General features: G+C 40.4%; 1 protein-coding gene across 10 annotated transcripts in view; it reads right to left on the bottom strand.

Annotated features, from left to right (window-relative positions):
- Positions 1 to 20,538, bottom strand: part of IQSEC1 (IQ motif and Sec7 domain ArfGEF 1) — a 468,208-nt gene that overhangs the window by 208,382 nt on the left and 239,288 nt on the right. For 2 of the 10 annotated variants that reach the window (XM_075286928.1, XM_075286931.1), the window contains exon 1: positions 10,040 to 10,530. The exons of the other annotated variants lie outside the window; for them this stretch is intronic. In XM_075286928.1, coding sequence (XP_075143029.1) covers positions 10,040 to 10,062 — 23 coding nt within the window. In that variant the 5' untranslated portion in view covers positions 10,063 to 10,530. Of the gene's footprint in view, positions 1 to 10,039; positions 10,531 to 20,538 lie in introns of those variants that run through there. 10 annotated transcript variants of the gene reach the window in all.

Genomic DNA, 20,538 nt, shown 5'->3' with positions numbered 1-20,538 from the left:
TCATTTGGTATTACATTGCTTGTGCTCTAGTTGTCTGTCGCCCATGACCATACTATTCCTGCCTTGACCCATGCACTGTCTAGCTAGTTCCACCCCTCTGCCTTGGTACAACTTGGTGACTTCGGCTTATTGCTATCAGATACAACTCCATTCATACCACCTTGTGGAGGTTATAAGTTCAGTATTCACAATAACTCAGACTATGCCCCCCCCCCTCCTTCTCAATAAATCTTCAAGCCAAATCCATTAGCAACCAGTGGGTCCAGATATTTAGATTGCCTTTGTTACATGTTTAGATGTTACGAGAAGTCTTACCTTCTGCTTTTGTTAGTTGAACAAAGAGCAATATCACATAATAACAGAACGAGCCTTGCTATCTAATGGAATCTACATTATAGCTGTACTACAACTCCCATAAGACTCATCAGGCTTCCAATGTTTATTTTATTGAGCTGTATGCGAGGACGTTTTCCCAATTCTCTGATCAATATGGAAAGCGGCTATAAAGATCAGATATTGTGTGGTTTTTGGATAACTCTTATATTTAGTCTCGGCGCGGTAGACGGGGAGGGCACATCTGCTATATTCTAATTAAACTGAGTCATTATTTAAATTGCTATTGTTCCCTGATGAAACACAAAATAAGCAAAACCAGAATATCTCCGTCCCCATGGGACACTGGTGAGATTGTTTGTGTGCTTACCTAGTGATCTCGCCACGATTCTAAACTTAGACTCTTTTCCTCATTCTGTATATGTTATAATGGGTTATTTTCACAGTGATTTTCTTACACAGATCATGGTCACTAACCAAACAGTGCAAGAAAACATGAAAAACAGTTCCCCATTAGCGCTATAAACCATAAAAAACATATACAGTAAGCCATATACAACCATCGTGCATGCTTAAACCACATATAATTCACCGCATTTCTGAAATGATAGCTATATACAAAGAGAATGTAGTATTGATCTAACTGTACTTCTATTCCAGACCCAGACAAAACACTTGTTTCTTATAATAGACGTCTTCTGAATGTTGCTCACCCTCAAGGGAGTGATACAGCCGGTATACAACTCCAAAGAACTCTACACAAGCAAGAATCATCTTCATTCCTGTTTTACTCCAAGGAGTTTGCTCATTAAAGTCGGCAGGTCTGTTCTAGCAGCCTGAACACATCCCATATTCTGTCCCAGAAGTAGAGAAGACTATTTCGAGAGCACATCACGGAGAGGCAAGAGAATAAACATTCTACCAAAGAATTAACCACTGCTGAGCCCTGCTTTATTACCACTATACTCATATTGTATGCTCTAATAAAAGATACAACCCCGTAACCAAGGCAGCAACCCGTTAATAAAAAGGAGAATTCCTAGAGAACAAAAATTGCTATTGTGATTGTATAAGATCACTTTTATTACTCATAATATTGCAACACTCAGCAGATGCTAAACTGCCTATGCTTGACATACAGAGTGGCAATAATTTTTTTTTCATTTTCTGTGTTTTGCTTACACAGTAATGTAAACGGAATTGAAGTCCCTATTATTGGTTTGGGAGGCATACTGGACCTAATATACTCACTTCCAAGAGGGCCTTTCACCACTTCCACCAACTCCATTTTCTTTCCATCCTTCAATAGGTGTTCAATTGATTCTAGCCCTGTTGGAATTTTGCCTATTGCTCCACTTTGCAATCACTACTATTAGATTCAGCACTCAATATGCCAATTAGGCTCTCTACTGTCAGATGGGCGGTCCCAGATTATCTGCTCCCTCCCACTTGAAATTAGAGAGACTAATTAGCATATTGGGTTGCTCAGCCGTTGCTCAGGAATGGTGGGGGGTTAAAATTTCAACAGTGCCAGAATCAGAGGAGCAGTACCTATTGGAGGATGCAAACAGTTGGCACTGTTGGGGGTAGTAAAGGATCCACTTCCCTTTAATAAAGGAAATAGTTCAATTTCTATAAAGTATTATAAAAGCAACCAGACTATAAAACGCTTTATTACAAAACACATCTGAGATTTTGTAGAACTGCTTTAATCCATAGATGTGGAAGCAGGATAGTGATGAGCAACCTAAACCCACCACTGAACTGGATAATAAAATATTGATGCATTTGGCCTGGGCTTTTCAATCTAATATCGTACTGCACTAAAAATGCACAAAGGAAATTCTGTTAGTATTCTTTTTTTTTTTGTGGTTTTCTACAGAAATGAGCAAATTAAAAGATCATCACCATAGCTGACAGGAGAAAGATACGCCCCATTGGTAACTATTTACACAGTTATCTGAGAGAGGGAAATATAGGAAAGTACAATAGCTAATTGGGTATTAAAAATGACAATGAGCGCTCTGTAGTCATTATAGGTTAGTATTGTGACCTGACAACACATAGCACTGTAATGACTTCTCCTGGGTCCGAATATGTCTGCTAAAGAGGATGATATGTCATCCATGTATTTTGTCATGCATGGTATATGATATACTGTAAAAATGGACAGTAAAAATGTAGAAAATTTATAAATTTAACACAGAAGCAAATGGAAACATATGCACATATATGCTTATCCCTGTTCTCAAAACAAATGGAGGTTCCTGAGGTCCCGCATCTATCGGACACTCATGGTATATTCTGCAGGTATGCCATAAATGTCTCAGATAGGAACACTGCTTTAAAAATGCAGTTCAATCTGCAGGCCATGTGTTATAGAGCAGGAGGAAACAGGCAGATTGACCTGGAATTTCAATATAACTTGTCTTTTATTCTATTACATGTTTGCTCATTTAGGGTTTAATAGTTCAGTGGCGGTGCTACTCAGTGATGGGGAACTCTACCTATGATCACACTCTGCAGGAAAGAAAATAGTCACCCACTTGATCATTATGCCCAGAATGAGCAGCCACACTTTGGCCATGGTATCAATATCACACCCTATGACTAAAGCACCACGTTGCGGAAACGCTGCTTTATTTGTTGCAGCTTTTTGAGCCAAAGCCAGAAAAGGATTGAGCAGAAGGGAGAAGAATAAGAGCTTCCTATAGATTTCCCATTCCTTTTGTAGCCATTCTTGTCTTTGGCTCAAAAAATCGCAGCAAAATCTGCAACAAAAAAAACTGTGTATCCGCAACGTGGGGCCTTAGCCTATATAAGTGATTGAAATAAGACTAGCGTTTGGTCGTGTTCTGCCACGGCTTATATAAATGACAGAGGCAGCCACTAGGAGGTCCTGGTTCATTCCATTCCGCATCATATTGGTTGGTGAGAATCTGTGCAGGGATTCCCTGGATAAGGAAACTTCATTGTTAGGAATCAAGGGCATATGGATTTCTTCATTGGAAAAGGCACAGAGGGGGAAGCAAACACCAAACCTTTCTATCCTGTGAAGAATATCTGGCACCATAACGGGGAAGCAAAATTTAATCTGGAGCCATCAATTGTATGTCATTCCTTCTGCCTACACTTCCCATAGGTGATCTGGAGAAAAGACTAAATGTTCAGATAATAACAAGTTTTGGTGCTTAAATATACTATACATACACCATAGCAACTTCTACTATGCGTATAATAAAAACGCTTTACGATGGAAACTGAGAAACTTGGTTTTCCAGATACGCAGCAATCTATCTGAAAATTAGATTATGAAATGGATCTCTTATGGTGATGCAGCACAACTGCTAATACAATATACATGGGAGGTGACCCTGGTCCCCCTAAAAGCAACCTGCAGCTTTTTGCCATTACTGGTGGATAAGAGACATAAGCAGGTGCTCTATCAAGAGCTACTGGAGACCCATATTGTTCACAAAAGGGCCCTGTGCATGCCCTTGTTTAAATATATTGCAAATTAAAAAGGTATTCTTAAAAAAATGCACAAAACAATGTTTTGCTATTTGCTGTATTAGATTTACCAGCAGGCAGCAAATCAGTACAATTTTGAGGTTGCTGCATAATGTGATATTAAACCATAATGGGAAAGCAGCGCTCCGAGGAGGTGAATGCCTGAGCGGAATGTATTTTATTTTTTACATAAACACATATACTTCACATTTCCACCATTATGATATTTACCCTATTGCGCCATAATGTAATGTTCATACCTTGTCATGTGGCATAGCCACATCACCACATTTTCAGGTCACTAATTGATTTTTATATATTTTTCATGGTCTAAGTAGAAATCCTGGTAAGAAATCCTTTTAAAACAGTGACGTCCAACCTGTGGTTGTTGCAAGACTACAAGTCCAAGCCTGTAGTAGCCATACTGTGCTGGGAGTTATAGTTTTGACACAATTGGAGAGCCACAATTCGCAGATCACTGCTTTGAGGACGCAAATGTACAGACTTGGGAGACAATAGACTGGTTTATTCATCAGTATCAACAGTGATCTTGTAAGGAAAACATAATGACAGCGGATTTCCATCTTCTGAACTGAAAAAAATCATTCTCCTTAGACCATGTGATATGTCACCCAGACAAGAAGATAGCTAGTGTTCCTCAGTACTGGATCGTGGATAGCCAGGTAAATAATAACATTTTCTACGTATGGAAAGAGCGTAGTCTGTGGATAGAGAGTGGATAAGGAGACAGCGCTGACACCAGGAATGTGTGGCCCGTAAGCGATGGCATCACTTGTTTACCCACACTTGGCTTGACAAGCATAGAGCATACTTATCCATGGGCGCTTCAAGCCTTGTGGGCTTTGACATTTTCTCAAATCTGAAGGGTACAATTTATTTTAGAGACTTTCTTACTACATTTATGTTTTTAAAAAGTCTGGAAACTAAAGTCTCTTAATATCCTTTTCAGTCATTTCACACACACAACTACCACAATTGACAACTACTAATGGCGGCCATTACAGTGCCCATAGTAATTACCACCAAGGCTTACACTGGTAATATTTCCTATGGGCATTGCATGTAAATTTGCTCTATTTATGTATATACTCCTGAGATTCTGGCACAGAATGTAGAAACTAGGAAGTACGAGAAGAGAGATGACAATTGGATTTACATAAGTGCCTAGGATAAAATTTAACCCTTCAAAGCTGAACCATAATCATACGCTTTTGACAATTTCCTGGATAAAAAAAAAGTAAAACAAAAAATCCTTATCAATTATATATATTGACATTACTTTGTATAGTTAAGTATAATATTACATATATTTGTATTGCCCTGTCTGTACTGTTTAACTCACTGTGCCGTTTCCATACCTACTTCCAACATACATGCATGCATGCATATTGTAAATTCATTAATGGTATGAAATCAGTAGAGCCACAATAATATTCATTGCAAATTGTGTGTGTCAGACTGGGTTCACATCTGCATTGGCATCTCTGTTTAGAGACTTCATTGCAGTGAAAATCGGTAGATGAAAAAGTCCTGCAAATCTGACTGTTTCGTCTGGTGGTTCAGTTTAAAACAACACAGACTCAATGGACCCCAATGACTATAACAAAGGTTAACATAATCAGTGGGGTCCATTGGGCATTGTTGTTGTCAGCTGTGTTAGAGGTCCGCCTGTCTGGACTACACAACTCTGATGTCAACATAGCGTCATTTATTTATAAACATTAGATGGTCTTAAAAGCAAGCCTGGCAGGTGATATATGCTGCCTTGACAGTAGTAAATTATGGAGGGAGAGAAGCTGAGCTCTGTGATATATAGGGTTATATGATAGAGGAGAGAAGCTGAGCACTGTGATATATAGGGTTATAGGATATAGGAGAGAAGCTGAGCTCTGTGATATATAGGTTATATGATAGAGGAGAGAAGCTGAGCTCTGTGATATATAGGTTATATGATAGAGGAGAGAAGCTAAGCTCTGTGATATATAGGTTATATGATAGAGGAGAGAAGCTGAGTTCTGTGATATATAGGTTATATGATAGAGGAGAGAAGCTAAGCTCTGTGATATATAGGTTTATATGATATAGGAGAGAAGCTGAGCTCTGTGATACATAGGTTTATATGATAGAGGGAGAGAAGCTGAGCTCTGTGATGTATAGGGTTACATAATAGAGGAGAGAAGCTGAGCTCTGTGGTATATAGGGTTATATAATAGAGGAGAGAAGCTGAGCTCTGTGGTATTTAGGGTTATATGATAGAGGTGAGAAGCTGATCTCTGTGATATATAGGGTTATATGATAGAGGGAGAGAAGCTCAACTCTGTAATGTATAGGGTTACATAATAGAGGAGAGAAGCTGAGCTCTGTGGTATATAGGGTTATATAATAGAGGAGAGAAGCTGAGCTCTGTGGTATTTAGGGTTATATGATAGAGGTGAGAAGCTGATCTCTGTGATATATAGGGTTATATGATAGAGGGAGAGAAGCTCAACTCTGTAATGTATAGGGTTACATAATAGAGGAGAGAAGCTGAGCTTTGTGAGCTATAACTTTCAATTATTTGGAGCAAGATTTCTGAGTATGAAGCGAAGTAAATCCTGACGGGACTCCTAGGAGAGGCAGATAGAGTCCTAATTAGCCCATCTTCCCATAGTAATTGACAGCATACTGATACAGTTTTAGGCTAAGGCCCCCATAAAGCCCTGCAGCATATAAGTGCTGCAGGAAAAACCATGGTGAACTTTCTGCTTCAATTATACTTATATATGGAATATATATTTCTGTTGGAATAATTGACATGTTTTGATTTCCAAAACCGCAACAAGCCCCACGTGGTGTGAATGTTAGGCCCCAGTCTAACACTGATACAGGCAGAGCTGTTTGTTTTGTGTTATCAGGACTCTTATTGTCTCTCCTAGGAGTCCTGTGAGGATTTACTTTGCGTTTTACTCAGAAATCCTGCTCTATATCATGTAAACCTATATAAGAGCTCAGCTTCTCTTCATCTAATTTGTGCTGCTTCGAGACAGGGCAGCATAAATCACTTCAAGGGCAAGTCAAAGGTTTGACTTTTGGTCTGTCTTGATTCAGACCACACAAATTAAACATTACAATTATGTATTTTCTGTAAAAATTATAAACCCGGGCTTTGGTTACATTACAAATTGTCTTTTGTTGAAAATCTGAGGAATATTTCTAATTACTTTCACATTCCTCACTCTCAAGCTGGCCATACACATAAGATTTTAGACTGCCATTGCTTGTCTAAAATGAACTGTGTTTTTTTGATGGTACAACCAATCGTTCCAAACATATGAACAACCACAAACCTTTGAAACAGATAAAAGTCGTTCAATGCTAATTAAGTGCTAAAAACAGCAAATGACGGACACTGACGCAAGGTTCACACTATCATTCAGGCCTCCGTTGTTCGGGTCTGTATTGGAACCCGAAAGATGAAGATCCTATCTGCTTAAAAAGTGGTTACCCACAGACCCCTCGGACCCCATAGACTATAATGGGGTCTGCCAAGTTTGCAACGGTTTTACACAGAAACCAGAAGATAGAAAAGTCTTCCTTGCAAGACTTAAACCCAGCCTTAGTTAGTAATACAAACACGTGCCAACAATACAAAAATCTCCCACAGGTCTGTCAGTCTAGCCTGTACACAACAGATGGATGGCAGAAAAACATCCAACACAACAGATTTTGGGTCAGACCAACTTTAGTTGATGGTTGGCTGTATAGGACATACTGTTGTAGGTTTAGGCGCGACCAACCAACAACAGACGGTATAATATCTGCCAACGCTTTAGACATACCTCGTCCAGTGGAAGTGTTACTGATTTATGGATACTGTTCTAGCATATGTTACATGTAAATTATGTATATGATAATATACCCTCATGGCTAATTCTGAAATTATTTTGGACAGAAAGTAAAATACCATATAACACTTAAAAGTGTTGTCCATTGTTAGCGAATATATGTTATTGTTGGTATAATGAAAATTTAGAAAATTTTCCAATATACTTTTTATGTCAGTTCCTCACAGTTTTCTAGATCTCTGCTTACTGGGATCCATTGTATATCCATAAATCCATAGTCATGTACTGGACAGTCCATGGTCATGTGATAGACAATCCATAGTCATGTACTGGACAGTCCATGGTCATGTGATAGACAATCCATAGTCATGTACTGGACAGCCCATGGTCATGTGATAGACAATCCATAGTCATGTACTGGACAGTCCATGGTCATGTGATAGACAATCCATAGTCATGTACTGGACAGCCCATGGTCATGTGATAGACAATCCACAGTCATATACTGGACAGTCCATGGTCATGTGATAGACAATCCACAGTCATATACTGGACAGCCCATGGTCATGAGATAGACAATCCATAGTCATGTACTGGACAGCCCATGGTCATGTGATAGACAATCCATAGTCATGTACTGGACAGTCCATGGTCATGTAATGGACATACAGGTGCACAGCTCGTTACCAAGCAGATGCCTAATTACTGAGATTAGACTGTAACGAGCCGTGCACCTGTGCCTATCACATGACCATGGACTGATTGTTATCCATTGGAAGTAAATAAAAAATTCCAGCAAGCGAAGACCTAAAAACCTGCAAGGAATTTATACCGAAAGTAAATTGTAAAAATGTATAACTATAAATGTATACAAATAGTAACATTTATTTGACAAACCTGGAATGCTTTTTACATACCTGAGTTTTATTCAAATTAAATGCTCTGAGTATTGCGATTCCTGCTGGGAATTCCTCTATCTTCTAATCCTAACATACATGACTTAATAGAAATGTATTAGTGTATGATTAAAAATGGCAGCTGGTGTAATGTGCAGTCATGCTAGGGATGTGACCTTGTGTTTATATAAGGTACAGAAAAAAGTAGACCAAGCTAAATGATCTACCCTGCGGTTCACTATTAACATATTTTTATTCATCTTGTACAGATATCTACATGGAAAAAGACACGTCCATTATATATGTCTTTTCCCATATAATGAAACATTCAGCAATGGTATAACTACTTTGTTGTAACCAGGGGGACTCCGGCAGTGGATAAGTCCAGGTAATGAAGGCTGTCTCATCTATAGAGATGACAGGTGATTAGTTTTAATTGGTTGGTTGGTTGAAGTGATTGGTTTTAATTGGTAAAATTCAATCAAGAAGACTTAACACCCAAAAAAGAAGAAGTTGAAACACAATACATAGGGGCCGTCAGGGCTCAAAACCAACTTGCCACTTAATAATAAAACAATCATAATAGCATTGTCATAAAACAATATTTTACCAGTAAGTAACCTCAAAATCCCTAAATACAATCACACCAATAGGAACATTATGCAATGTTACGGTCTCCTAAATGTAACTTAATACCCAATTCATGCCTGTTGTATTTCAAAATGGCTGCACATAGAGCCTGAAAAGGAATATTTCCAATTTGTAATGCAATTTCTGACACCAACATTCTATCACATCCACAGTATACGGGTGTCCTGATCCAAGAAGCAGGTAATGCAGTTACGGTATCGATTTCTATGTTAAGACGTTGCCTATTAAATAAATACTGTGTCCGCTTTTGACGTGTTCGTCCCTCTACATAAAACACAGTTGGCAACTTAGTATTCATAGATGTGTAAACATGCAGTATTTACCTATAACAACAATGCATAGAAAACACAAGCCCAACATTAAGAAGGTGTCATGAATGAGGGATACTATAGGATCCATTATACTGTCATACAATATGTGACTAGTAACCTTACAACTACCTATACTAATACAACTGCATAGTGAGCTTTCTATTCATTATGTTGTTGGCACAAGTCAGGCTATAGCGCTATTCATGGAAATACTGTACCCTTAGGAAATTTACCGCTTGTTATGACAAAGCATTTTCTCCGTGAGGGCTGACCCTTCATACTGAGACCAATAATGCCATCGCCTAAAACCTTTCTAATTTTCCACTACTCCAGCATTACCACCCAGATCTGCAATCCCTTCCCATCAATGACATCTTAAACCTCAAGCAAAATGGTACGCTACATCCGTAACGTACACCGAGATTATTTCAACGGCACCGGATCCGTGTATGGATGTCATGCATCTATGTACAAAATGTAAAGGGATACTCACAAATAACACCTTCTGCATGCCATCTTCAATGTCGTCAGGACGGTCACGTTCGGACAGGTTAGTTCTGGATCTGCGGGCTCTGTAGGCAATGTGTGTGCTGCAATCTACAGTCCAGTCTGCTCATTCAGCCTTATCCTCAGTGGAAAGATGTACACCAGTCAGCCTGTGATGTAACCATCTTCAAGGGCTGCGTGCTATCAACCCTCTGTAGGGACTTGTTATGGAAAGCCGAAATAAATCAAAACAGCCGATGCTACAGCCCGAGAGTAATCGAGGTCACCTAAACAAACAAGCATCAAAACGATTGCAAGGAAAAAAAAAAAAAAAAAGTGGGCTGTGTTTTGGGTCTTTTGCAGCTGATGGCTGAGCTTTCATTGACGTGCTGCTCTACACCCTGTGTGCGTGTTTTGCATCAGCTGGAAGGAATGAATGAGAGGCAGAGGTAGAATTCACCATCTTGTCTCAGCATCATAGTACAGTCCGCAGCCGCAGCAGCTGATTGGCCCCCACGTCCCCATAGTAACAGCAGCATCTGTGCTGGAGAATATTCACTCTCATCTGCAATTTCTGCCTGTACACAATGCAAGGCGCTGATAAGGCAGCAGGATTTAGCTTCAGTCAAGAAAGAGGAAAAAATATGCACAAGGAAAGCAGAGGTCACCGTAAATGATGTCATGTTCACAAAATCCCAACATGCTCAAAGCTTTTGCAGCAGTAAATAATAATCACTGTAAGCCTACAGCGGACACGGCCCTCCTAAATAATTTATCTGCTGTGCTATTTCTATTCTGGGTATTGACAAAAGCCGGGTCACTACACGAGAGCATCAGGCAGCCTGACAATAGGTTGGACTCAAGAAACTAGGTCATGGGAGTATATAGGTATATACTAGGGAGAATATCCATATACAGAGGACCCATCGCCAGTCCAGATTTGTCTGCTTTGGTAAATTATTGAAGGCTTATAAAATAACAATTTTGGAACATCTTTATTTAGAAATCAGTATATGCCGTTCCTCATTAATTCCTACCAAAGATGTATGGGTGTTGCCAGTCGGGGGCCTGTTCTTACGCTTTCACGTTATCCAATCAGAGCTCACAATTTGAGACTGGGCAGGGCCACACCCCTTTGAAAACAAGAAAGGTAGTGCCCAGTTGTCAATTTATTCATAAATTTGAATCCATATGCAAATATGTTGCTGTGTGCACCTGGGATGAGACAATGCCTGTTAAACGCAACCCAACACCACCATCTAACATCACACCAAACAGCATGTAAGTGGTTTAGACGTGGTGGTGGGAAATGTAATGGGGCACTGACTTGCCTTTTACTATTAGAAACTCTACAAATTAAATTTCCCATTCATAAAGTTCTTATGAATGACCTTGGAGTTAATAACAATGCAAGAATAATTGATAAAGTACAGTAAATACACTCACCGGCCACTTTATTAGGTACACCTGTCCAACTGCTCGTTAACACTTAATTTCTAATCAGCCAATCACATGGCGGCAACTCAGTGCATTTAGGCATGTAGACATGGTCAAGACAATCTCCTGCAGTTCAAACCGAGCATCAGTATGGGGAAGAAAGGTGATTTGAGTGAACGTGGCATGGTTGTTGGTGCCAGAAGGGCTGGTCTGAGTATTTCAGAAACTGCTGATCTACTGGGATTTTCACGCACAACCATCTCTAGGGTTTACAGAGAATGGTCCGAAAAAGAAAAAACATCCAGTGAGCGGCAGTTCTGTGGGCGGAAATGCGTTGTTGATGCCAGAGGTCAGAGGAGAATGGCCAGACTGGTTCGAGCTGATAGAAAGGCAACAGTGACTCAAATAGCCACCCGTTACAACCAAGGTAGCCAGAAGAACATCTCTGAACGCACAGTACGTCGAACTTTGAGGCAGATGGGCTACAGCAGCAGAAGACCACACCGGGTGCCACTCCTTTCAGCTAAGAACAGGAAACTGAGGCTACAATTTGCACAAGCTCATCGAAATTGGACAATTGAAGATTGGAAAAACGTTGCCTGGTCTGATGAGTCTCAATTTCTGCTGCGACATTCGGATGGTAGGCTCAGAATTTGGCGTCAACAACATGAAAGCATGGATCCATCCTGCCTTGTATCAACGGTTCAGGCTGGTGGTGGTGGTGTCATGGTGTGGGGAATATTTTCTTGGCACTCTTTGGGCCCCTTGGTACCAATTGAGCATCGTTGCAACGCCAAAGCCTACCTGAGTATTGTTGCTGACCATGTCCATCCCTTTATGACCACAATGTACCCAACATCTGATGGCTACTTTCAGCAGGATAATGCGCCATGTCATAAAGCTGGAATCATCTCAGACTGGTTTCTTGAACATGACAATGAGTTCACTGTACTCCAATGGCCTCCACAGTCACCAGATCTCAATCCAATAGAGCATCTTTGGGATGTGGTGGAACGGGAGATTCGCATCATGGATGTGCAGCCGACAAATCTGCGGCAACTGTGTGATGCCATCATGTCAATATGGACCAAAATCTCTGAGGAATGCTTCCAGCACCTTGTTGAATCTATGCCACGAAGAATTGAGGCAGTTCTGAAGGCAAAAGGGGGTCCAACCCGTTACTAGCATGGTGTACCTAATAAAGTGGCCGGTGAGTGTATAGGTTACATAAGCAAAAGAACAGACTACTAATATTAAAAATTACGCACACCAAAAAGAAGAAGAAACTGAGTGTAAAATAACAAAATATAAAAATAATCTCAACTTTATTAGAAATAAGTATTAAAAATGATCAGGTAAAAAGAGTTATACCGCAAGATAAAGGCCAAATCCCCACACACATTACACAGTAAGAATTAGATATAATATATAACAACATACTAGAAGTGCAGCAGAAAAAAGCAATAATAATGGAAGACATTACCCATATTAAGCTACTGTCCTTCTAGGATGATGCCCACCCCAGTGTGCATTTTGGCGCTGCCTTCTTTTAGGGGTCCAAAAACTGGGACCCCAAGTGATAAGGAGAATGTGTGAATGAGGCAAAGTGTCTTTAATGGGACAACGCCTTTAAAGAAGTGAATGGAGAATTGGTTGCCAAGAGCACTGGCGCTGCGCTAACGAGGAGGCTTTAGGGGACTTTGCACCATCCTCCTGATCACTGTGGAGCCAGGCAATCGGGTCCCTAGCAATTGGACACTTAACCCCTGTCCTGTGGAAAGGGAATATGTGTTGGCAAAACCCCTTTAAGTTTCCTTTGCTTTCTACTCCACCTAACAAAATGCAAGTGAAATCGCAAAATTTCTAGCAACTTTTTAAAATGTCTTATACACTACCGGCACCAAAGACAAAACCTCAATGACCAACAAAAAGAGCATGTTTGATGCAAATGAAACCAAACATGGTGCAAATGCATGACAAATATTATAAGATTATAAAGTGATTATAATATTAGAATAAAGGAGAAGTTGATTGGAGAAAACCGTACAACTGAGAGGAGGTTCTAGTACCCTAGTGGGTCACCTCTAGCCTGGGTATAAGATAAGATACGGTTGGGCATAGCAGAATACAGGTCCCATTTGGTACCTGTCTTTAAGTGAATGGGGAAAGGCCGTAATATTCATAAAAGCTACGCTGAAAAGCACGTCATTCTAAGGCTGGGTCCGCACTACTGTTATTTAATGTCTCTTGCTCTTTTATCTGTGACTGGATGAGGGCAATGAACATTAAATGGAGCCCCCTCTGCTTGGTATCTGTCTGCATTCATCCCCGTGTAAAAACAAGATGGCAGCTTTCTTCTGTCTTGTTGTTTTACTTTTCTTTTGCTACAAAAGTAAACAAACAACAGAAGAAGATATCTATCATGTTACAGAACAGTCAATGGTAACAAATGCAGACAGAGGGGTCTCCATCTGTGTCCGTTACTCTACTACTGCTAATATGTATTGCTATCACCTGTTAGTGTGAACATACACAAAGTATCAACCAGCCTGAAGGGGCTGCAGCGCTCACACAAGCAGATGATCAGCAGGGGTGTCAATCCCTAAATCTAATATTGATGGCCTATCCCATGAATTTATAAAAGCTGGATAACCCCTTCAAACCTGTTTTTATATTGCAGGGCTCTGCATGAAATATTACTGTGGTCTGTCCATAGACAGCAGTCATATGCTAGATTACTTCAACCTTTGCATCTTATATGGGCAAACCACTGACCTCAAGCTCCATAAGAGATATTTTTATCCGTAATTCCAAGATTTACATTTATATTAGATGGATGTGAGTGACTGAGTTCTCTGTACAGCACTGTAGCATTATACAAAGGCTGGAAATAAATACAATAAGAGGCAGTCATGAAGTATAATAAATCGATGTGAACTGATAAGCAGCAGTAATAACACGTATAATTAGAATAGTAAAGCAGTCTAGAAATTGCCTCAATAAGATAATCTATTTTCATATACCCTTTATGGCATAAAGTTCTGTTCACATTTGCATCGGAGGCTCAGTTCAGATGCATGCAGTGATATCTTTTTGATATGCCAGGATCCAGAGCATTGGGCTCCGCTGGTATTCTGGTGTATAATGGAGTCAATGAGGTCTGTAGGTCACCAATGGTATTATCATACATTGGATCCAACTAAAACTTGTGATATCCATTACTAACAAAAGCCTTTGGCAATCTCCTTCATTAACCAAAATGAAGAGTCCCTAACAAAGACCATCTCTTACTCTGGTGGACGGGTACGTGCCACCTATTATATGGTTGCCCATTCATTTAATTGTCATGTTATCCAGCAAGAAAATGTAAAGTCGACTGCAAATTCCCATTGGGGAATTTCAGAAGCCGGACCTGCATCGATTATCTGACAAGAACTTGAAAAGATAGCCTAAAACAACTAATGTGAAATTGGCCATTACCAGCTAATGTTGGAGAAGGCTATAGATGTACCTGGCTTCGCTATCCAAGTGCAGCGTGCCAAACGGCCCAAATTTATATAGTCTGCAAATTCAGATTTCCCTTTCTAAAGGCTATTCTCTGTTAATAGAAGGAGGATCAATATCATTTTATATCCTTTACCCATTTCATTTTAGCTACAGTATGGCGAGCAATGGTAATTTTCTGTTCTATTCCCTAGAAAATCATTCTGACCATATTCAATAACCTTATCCTAACAAGATGACTTCTCCGCAGTATTCAGAGCTCTTCAAAAAGCTACTTTTTACTTGTTAGTTTTAATATAGTCACTGTCTGCATGTCTTACAGTCTTATAATCGCTTCCTTTCACTGACCTGTGTCTCTGAAAGTGTTATATAATATACTCACAGTCACAGCTTGGGTATGTTTCTGCTGTGTAAGGATCAGATCATCTACTGTAACTGGGGAGTTGTAGTATATTGCTATTTGTTCTATTATTATATATTTTGTAACTATTGCCTTGCCTTGTCCTACTTCCACTTCAAATGCTTCATGTACTGTATTTCACAATAAAGCTAAAGACAAGCATAGGCACAATGACCTGGCCCTCATTGGATAAATATGCTGATAAGGGATACTCCAGTCACAGCACAGGATAGGTGGTAATTTTGGTGATAGATGGGGGTTCAACCACTAGAACCCTCACTCATCATGAGAGTGCTTTGCAGCCCAGTTTTAATGGAGTGGCATGTTGGACAGCGTGCACTGTTCCATTCAAATGCTGGAGACAAAATACAATACAGTATTCAGTAAATGTAATGGGTTCACAGAGCAGACACAAAGTACCATTAAATGTATCAATTTAATACCCAAGGGGTTCGGTACTATAGAACGTGAGGCAAAGTTGCAAGGCCCTGGGGGTCTTTTGTAATGCAAAGCTCTGGCTTGTGTTTAGCCATGCCTCCTGCTTGGGTGCCCTCCTCTTCCGCCTTTCTCTTACAAATGACTGATTTCATCCAAGGCTTGGAAAGAAAAGTAACCATCCCATAAATGGCCATGAGGTCACTGAAATCACAACTTACCCTCTTATCCAAGGCTGCTATTAGATGGGAGCCAAGAATTTGTAAAGCAATAAACCTGCCTTGGCAGTATATCTAGTCTTGCAATGGCAGGAACAAACTGTTTCACTCCTTACCTCCCCTGACATTACTGATATACACACATACCAATGTAATATACTGATGACACATGCAAAAACACTATATTCACTAATAATACACACAAAAGTGGGACTTCTTTCATCACATTCACTATAGATTATCAATATCTGATCAGTAAGAATCCAACAAATGGGAATGGTACAAGGAAATCCCCTTTAGTACACTTGAAACTGCAAAACTACTTCTAGCCATATACTCAAGACATACAGTACTAGGGTAAATGTATTAATGTATTTATGTCAGCCTTCTGTTGTAAAAACAAAATGTAAAAATATGGTTTGAGCAACGTGCCCCCAAAACATTCAAAGCAGACAGGTCGCAGTGATTTCCTGGAAGTGTGCAAAATACTACAACCAACTTTTTGAGCTTCTGTCAAATTTCATATACAAAGCTTTTAGGCAGGTATGGGGGGAAAAGCTGCAAAGTAAGAATGCTTTCAAAGATAGAAGTGTTAATAATTTATTTTTGTCAGTCAATATAATGAAGTGAATGAACAAAGTAAAAATCACATCAAAATTTTGTGTGTCTTTTGCCTTCCATCAATCCTTCCTGGTGCACTTGCAAACAGGCAGGAAGGTTGTTCCCAGCATCTTAGAGAACTAAACACAGATCTTTTGTGAATGTAGGCTTGTAACCCCAGACAGACTGGATGATGTTGAGATCAGGGCTCTGTGGGGGCCATATCATCACTTTCAGGACTCTTCCTCCAAATTGTGGTCACACCAAATATTGATCTTAGATTTCTCTTATCTTTATTCACTTAAAGGAGTTTTCCCACAAATGAATAGAATCCAGATCAGTGCTGGATGTTGCCTGAAGATGGATACAGCAGCACCCAGCATTCCGCATAGTCTATGTACACTAGTGAAGCCGGCAATTGCCAGCTTCACTACTGTACTTGCGAAGGGGTTGCTCACCTGGGCTTGGCAGCTCCTCCTGTAGGTGGATGAAACTGAAACCCCCACTCTAGTAGTAAAGTCAGCAATTGTCGACTTCACTACTGTCCCGGAACAGGCTGTCATTATGACAGAGGGCAGGAGAAACCTTCTTCCTCCTGCTGTCCCTCTCCAAGCCCCGATGCCCTGCACTTGCAGCAGCAGGGGTTGGTAATCATTCCTGCTGCCTTCACACATGTAAGCTCTTGTGCAGGCAGCAGGGACGATTGCCCATCCCTGCTGCCGCTTACTATAAGGGATGAGGACTTGGGGGACAGTTGGCAGGAGGTAAATGTTCCCCCGGTTGCTGTTAAAGTAAATTATGTATGGGGTAATATTGGGGAATTATACTGTGGATGGGGGGATACTAAAGTGCATATTGAGAAGGCACAATAATAGGCTTTAAACTGTGTGGCGGAACTAATGTCTCATTAGTGCCCCCCAAAGTAGAATGCTCCTTAATGTCCCCACTTACAATATAATGCTCCGTAATGCTCTCACCCATAGTATGTTTTTAGTGCCCCCCACAGTATAATGCCATGTTAGTTGCCCCACACAGTATGCAATGTTAGTTGCCACCCATAATGCCAAGTTAGCCCTCTACAAAGTATAATGCCAGGTTAGTGCCCCTTACACAGTATAATGCCATGTTAGTCATCTCTGCACAGTACAATGCCACATTAGTGTCTCTGCACAGTATAATTGCACATAAATTGCCCCCTATACAGTTAAATGCCACGTTAGCGATCACATACAATGTAATGCTACGTTAGTGCTCTCTGCACAGCATAATGCCATGTTAGTCACCACCCGTACAATGTAATGCCACGTTAGTTGCCTCCCCACACAGTATAATCATATGTTAGTCACCCATGGCCTAATTTTTCTTGTCTAAACCTGGGGTGGTCTTCTAGTCAGACATGTCTCTTTATCGGAAAAATATTGTAAATACTGGTCGTGTTCATCTCGGACCTTTACTTGATGGTGGATCTCTGTCAACAGACCTTTAATAAAAAGCAGTTGACTACCCCTACCCCATTGGCTTCAGCAGCCCATAATGCCTCATGGAGCACCATGATAAAACTGATGGTAATAACTGATGACACTTAGGGGTTTGTGAGCAGAAATTTGTAAAAATTCTAATGAAACTGATTTTTGCATCAGTTTTAATGACTAAGGGACAAAAAAACCAAGAAAAAAGCTGATACTGATGCAACTGATGTATGTGAACACACTCTTACTTCACCTTAAACTTCTGCACAGTACTATATTTCAGCCATAGTTGCAAGTGTTTTTTGATCCCTAATCTCTGAGAATCCTAGCTGAAATCTGAACAGTCATCTGGTTTTTCCAGCCTGTGGAATGGTAAATTTAGTATATCAGTAATTTAGTTTCAGATATCTAATTCAAGGTGGAAAAAATGAACAAACGTCAGATGGTGAACAGCAAAAACGTAGCTAAAAGCAGTATTAGTAAATAACCTTATGTGTGTCCAGTCGGTACGTAATGGAGGATATGCTCTAGCAGAGTAGCTGTGGCGTCAATTGAGCAATATGTCATGAGTGAAGTGGAACGGCTCAATTAGTGAAGGTGTTGTGATTGTGTATTACGGAGAGCGGGCACACTGCCAAAAAGACAAATTACTCATTGGAAAACTGCATTTAAGGAATGTTTTGTGCATGAGCCCCAGGTGCTACACAAGCCAGGCTTATTTCCAAGTTCCTTGCAAGATGGGCAGAAAAAAATCCATGCGAGCTATTGTCATTTGATATCACTTAAAAAGCTGTTCACTTCTTCCACATCCTGAAACTGATACAGTCATGTGAAAGGCTACTGCTTCCCTGCTGCCTTATATTCCAATGGCATTTGGCCAATACATAAATATATCCTACATGTACAATGTAAATTGAAGGTAGATTTATATAGATATCATCAGGGAAGGGATATGCTTTCTTAGTGCCAGAAATAAATGCCCTACATGATTATCAATGTGGCTGCCATTTCTTGTACATCTACCACTTATACACTTCTTCCTTGCAATTTAAGGTCTCATGCACATGGCTGCAGCATTATCAGTGTCACAGCTAGCACATTCCCCCATTCATTTCTATGGCCTCATACACACAGGGCCGTGAGCCCAAGGCAAAACCAGGACAGGCCTTATTTCTGTCCATTTTGTAGCTTCACTTTGTAGTGCTCACTGACAGCAGTGAATGAGGCCATGGAGGCATGTGGGGACAGCCTCCACAGCCCGTCTACAACTCCGATTCCATCATATATGACAGACAGCCATGGTCGGATAGAACCTGCAAAGCTGAGTTCAGACGGGGTATTTTTGTCCGGAATTTGAGGCGGAGGCCGCCTCAGATTCCAGCCAAAAAAAACGGTAGCTGTGACTGGATGCCGATGCAGTGCACCAGCATCCAGTCGTGGCACTCCGCTCGACCAAATGAATGGGCCTAGTCGGGAGGGAGTGTCTTAAAGTGGACGTCCGAGGCTGAACCCTCCGCGGCATCTGCCTGAAGAATGAGCATGTCGTTTCTTTTTTTTTTCCGGGAGCCAGAACACACTGTTTGACATTTTTATGTCATCTATTGTCATCCATTGTGGCAGGCAGATAAGACATAGGACAAATTATCTGTTAATATGTTTTTCATATCCATTGTCCACTTAGTATAAAGGTAATATGAGGTGATCTGAAAACTAATAAGAATGGTGGCAGTGCACATTTCTCACAACAAATCTAGAAACTCGTGTATTTTTCTTCCATAAATGTAAAAGAAAGAGAAGATGGACAAAGTTGGCCACAATACATCTACGATAGGTCTCCTCTAAGACTCCTCTGAGTTATTACTGCATGTATCTAAATGTCTGTCTGTTCATATGATGCCCTTTAGTTTTCTTTTCACCTTGGAAAGAATGAACTATAATAGAAATAATAACTGAGAATATTTTTCTGAAGAACTAGTAACCACTCAACCCTCGAGGAAGGAAAAACATTATACCAAGCTCTATATCAAGTAGTACAGTAAGGACAAAGTCAGATAATGAAAAGAGTTAGAAGTGACTCTCAGCAGAGGATGTTTTTTTTTTTTTTTTTTTAAATGTAGATTGTGAGCCCCACATAGAGCTCACAATGTACATTTTTTTCCCTATCAGTATGTCTTTTTTGGAATATGGGATGGAAATCCATGCAAACACAGGGAGAACATACAAACTCCTTGCAGATGGTTTTTTGTCCTTGGTAGGATTTGAACACCAGGACTCCAGCGCTGCAAGGCTGCAGTGCTAACCACTGAGCCACTGTGTGGCCCCTAGCAGAGGATGTTGTGAAGTCACCACTGTATGTTTATGGCAATTCCTGGTGGACTAATGAACTGCAGATCCTTGTGAGATGCCAAAGGCCATGGCAGAAAGAATGCCAGACACGCGGGCT

Source organism: Leptodactylus fuscus, chromosome 9 (assembly GCF_031893055.1).
Source record: "Leptodactylus fuscus isolate aLepFus1 chromosome 9, aLepFus1.hap2, whole genome shotgun sequence".
NCBI lineage: Eukaryota > Metazoa > Chordata > Amphibia > Anura > Leptodactylidae > Leptodactylus > Leptodactylus fuscus.
Note: the sequence above shows the minus strand (reverse complement) of the source record. Positions and strands in the feature narration are given on the sequence as shown.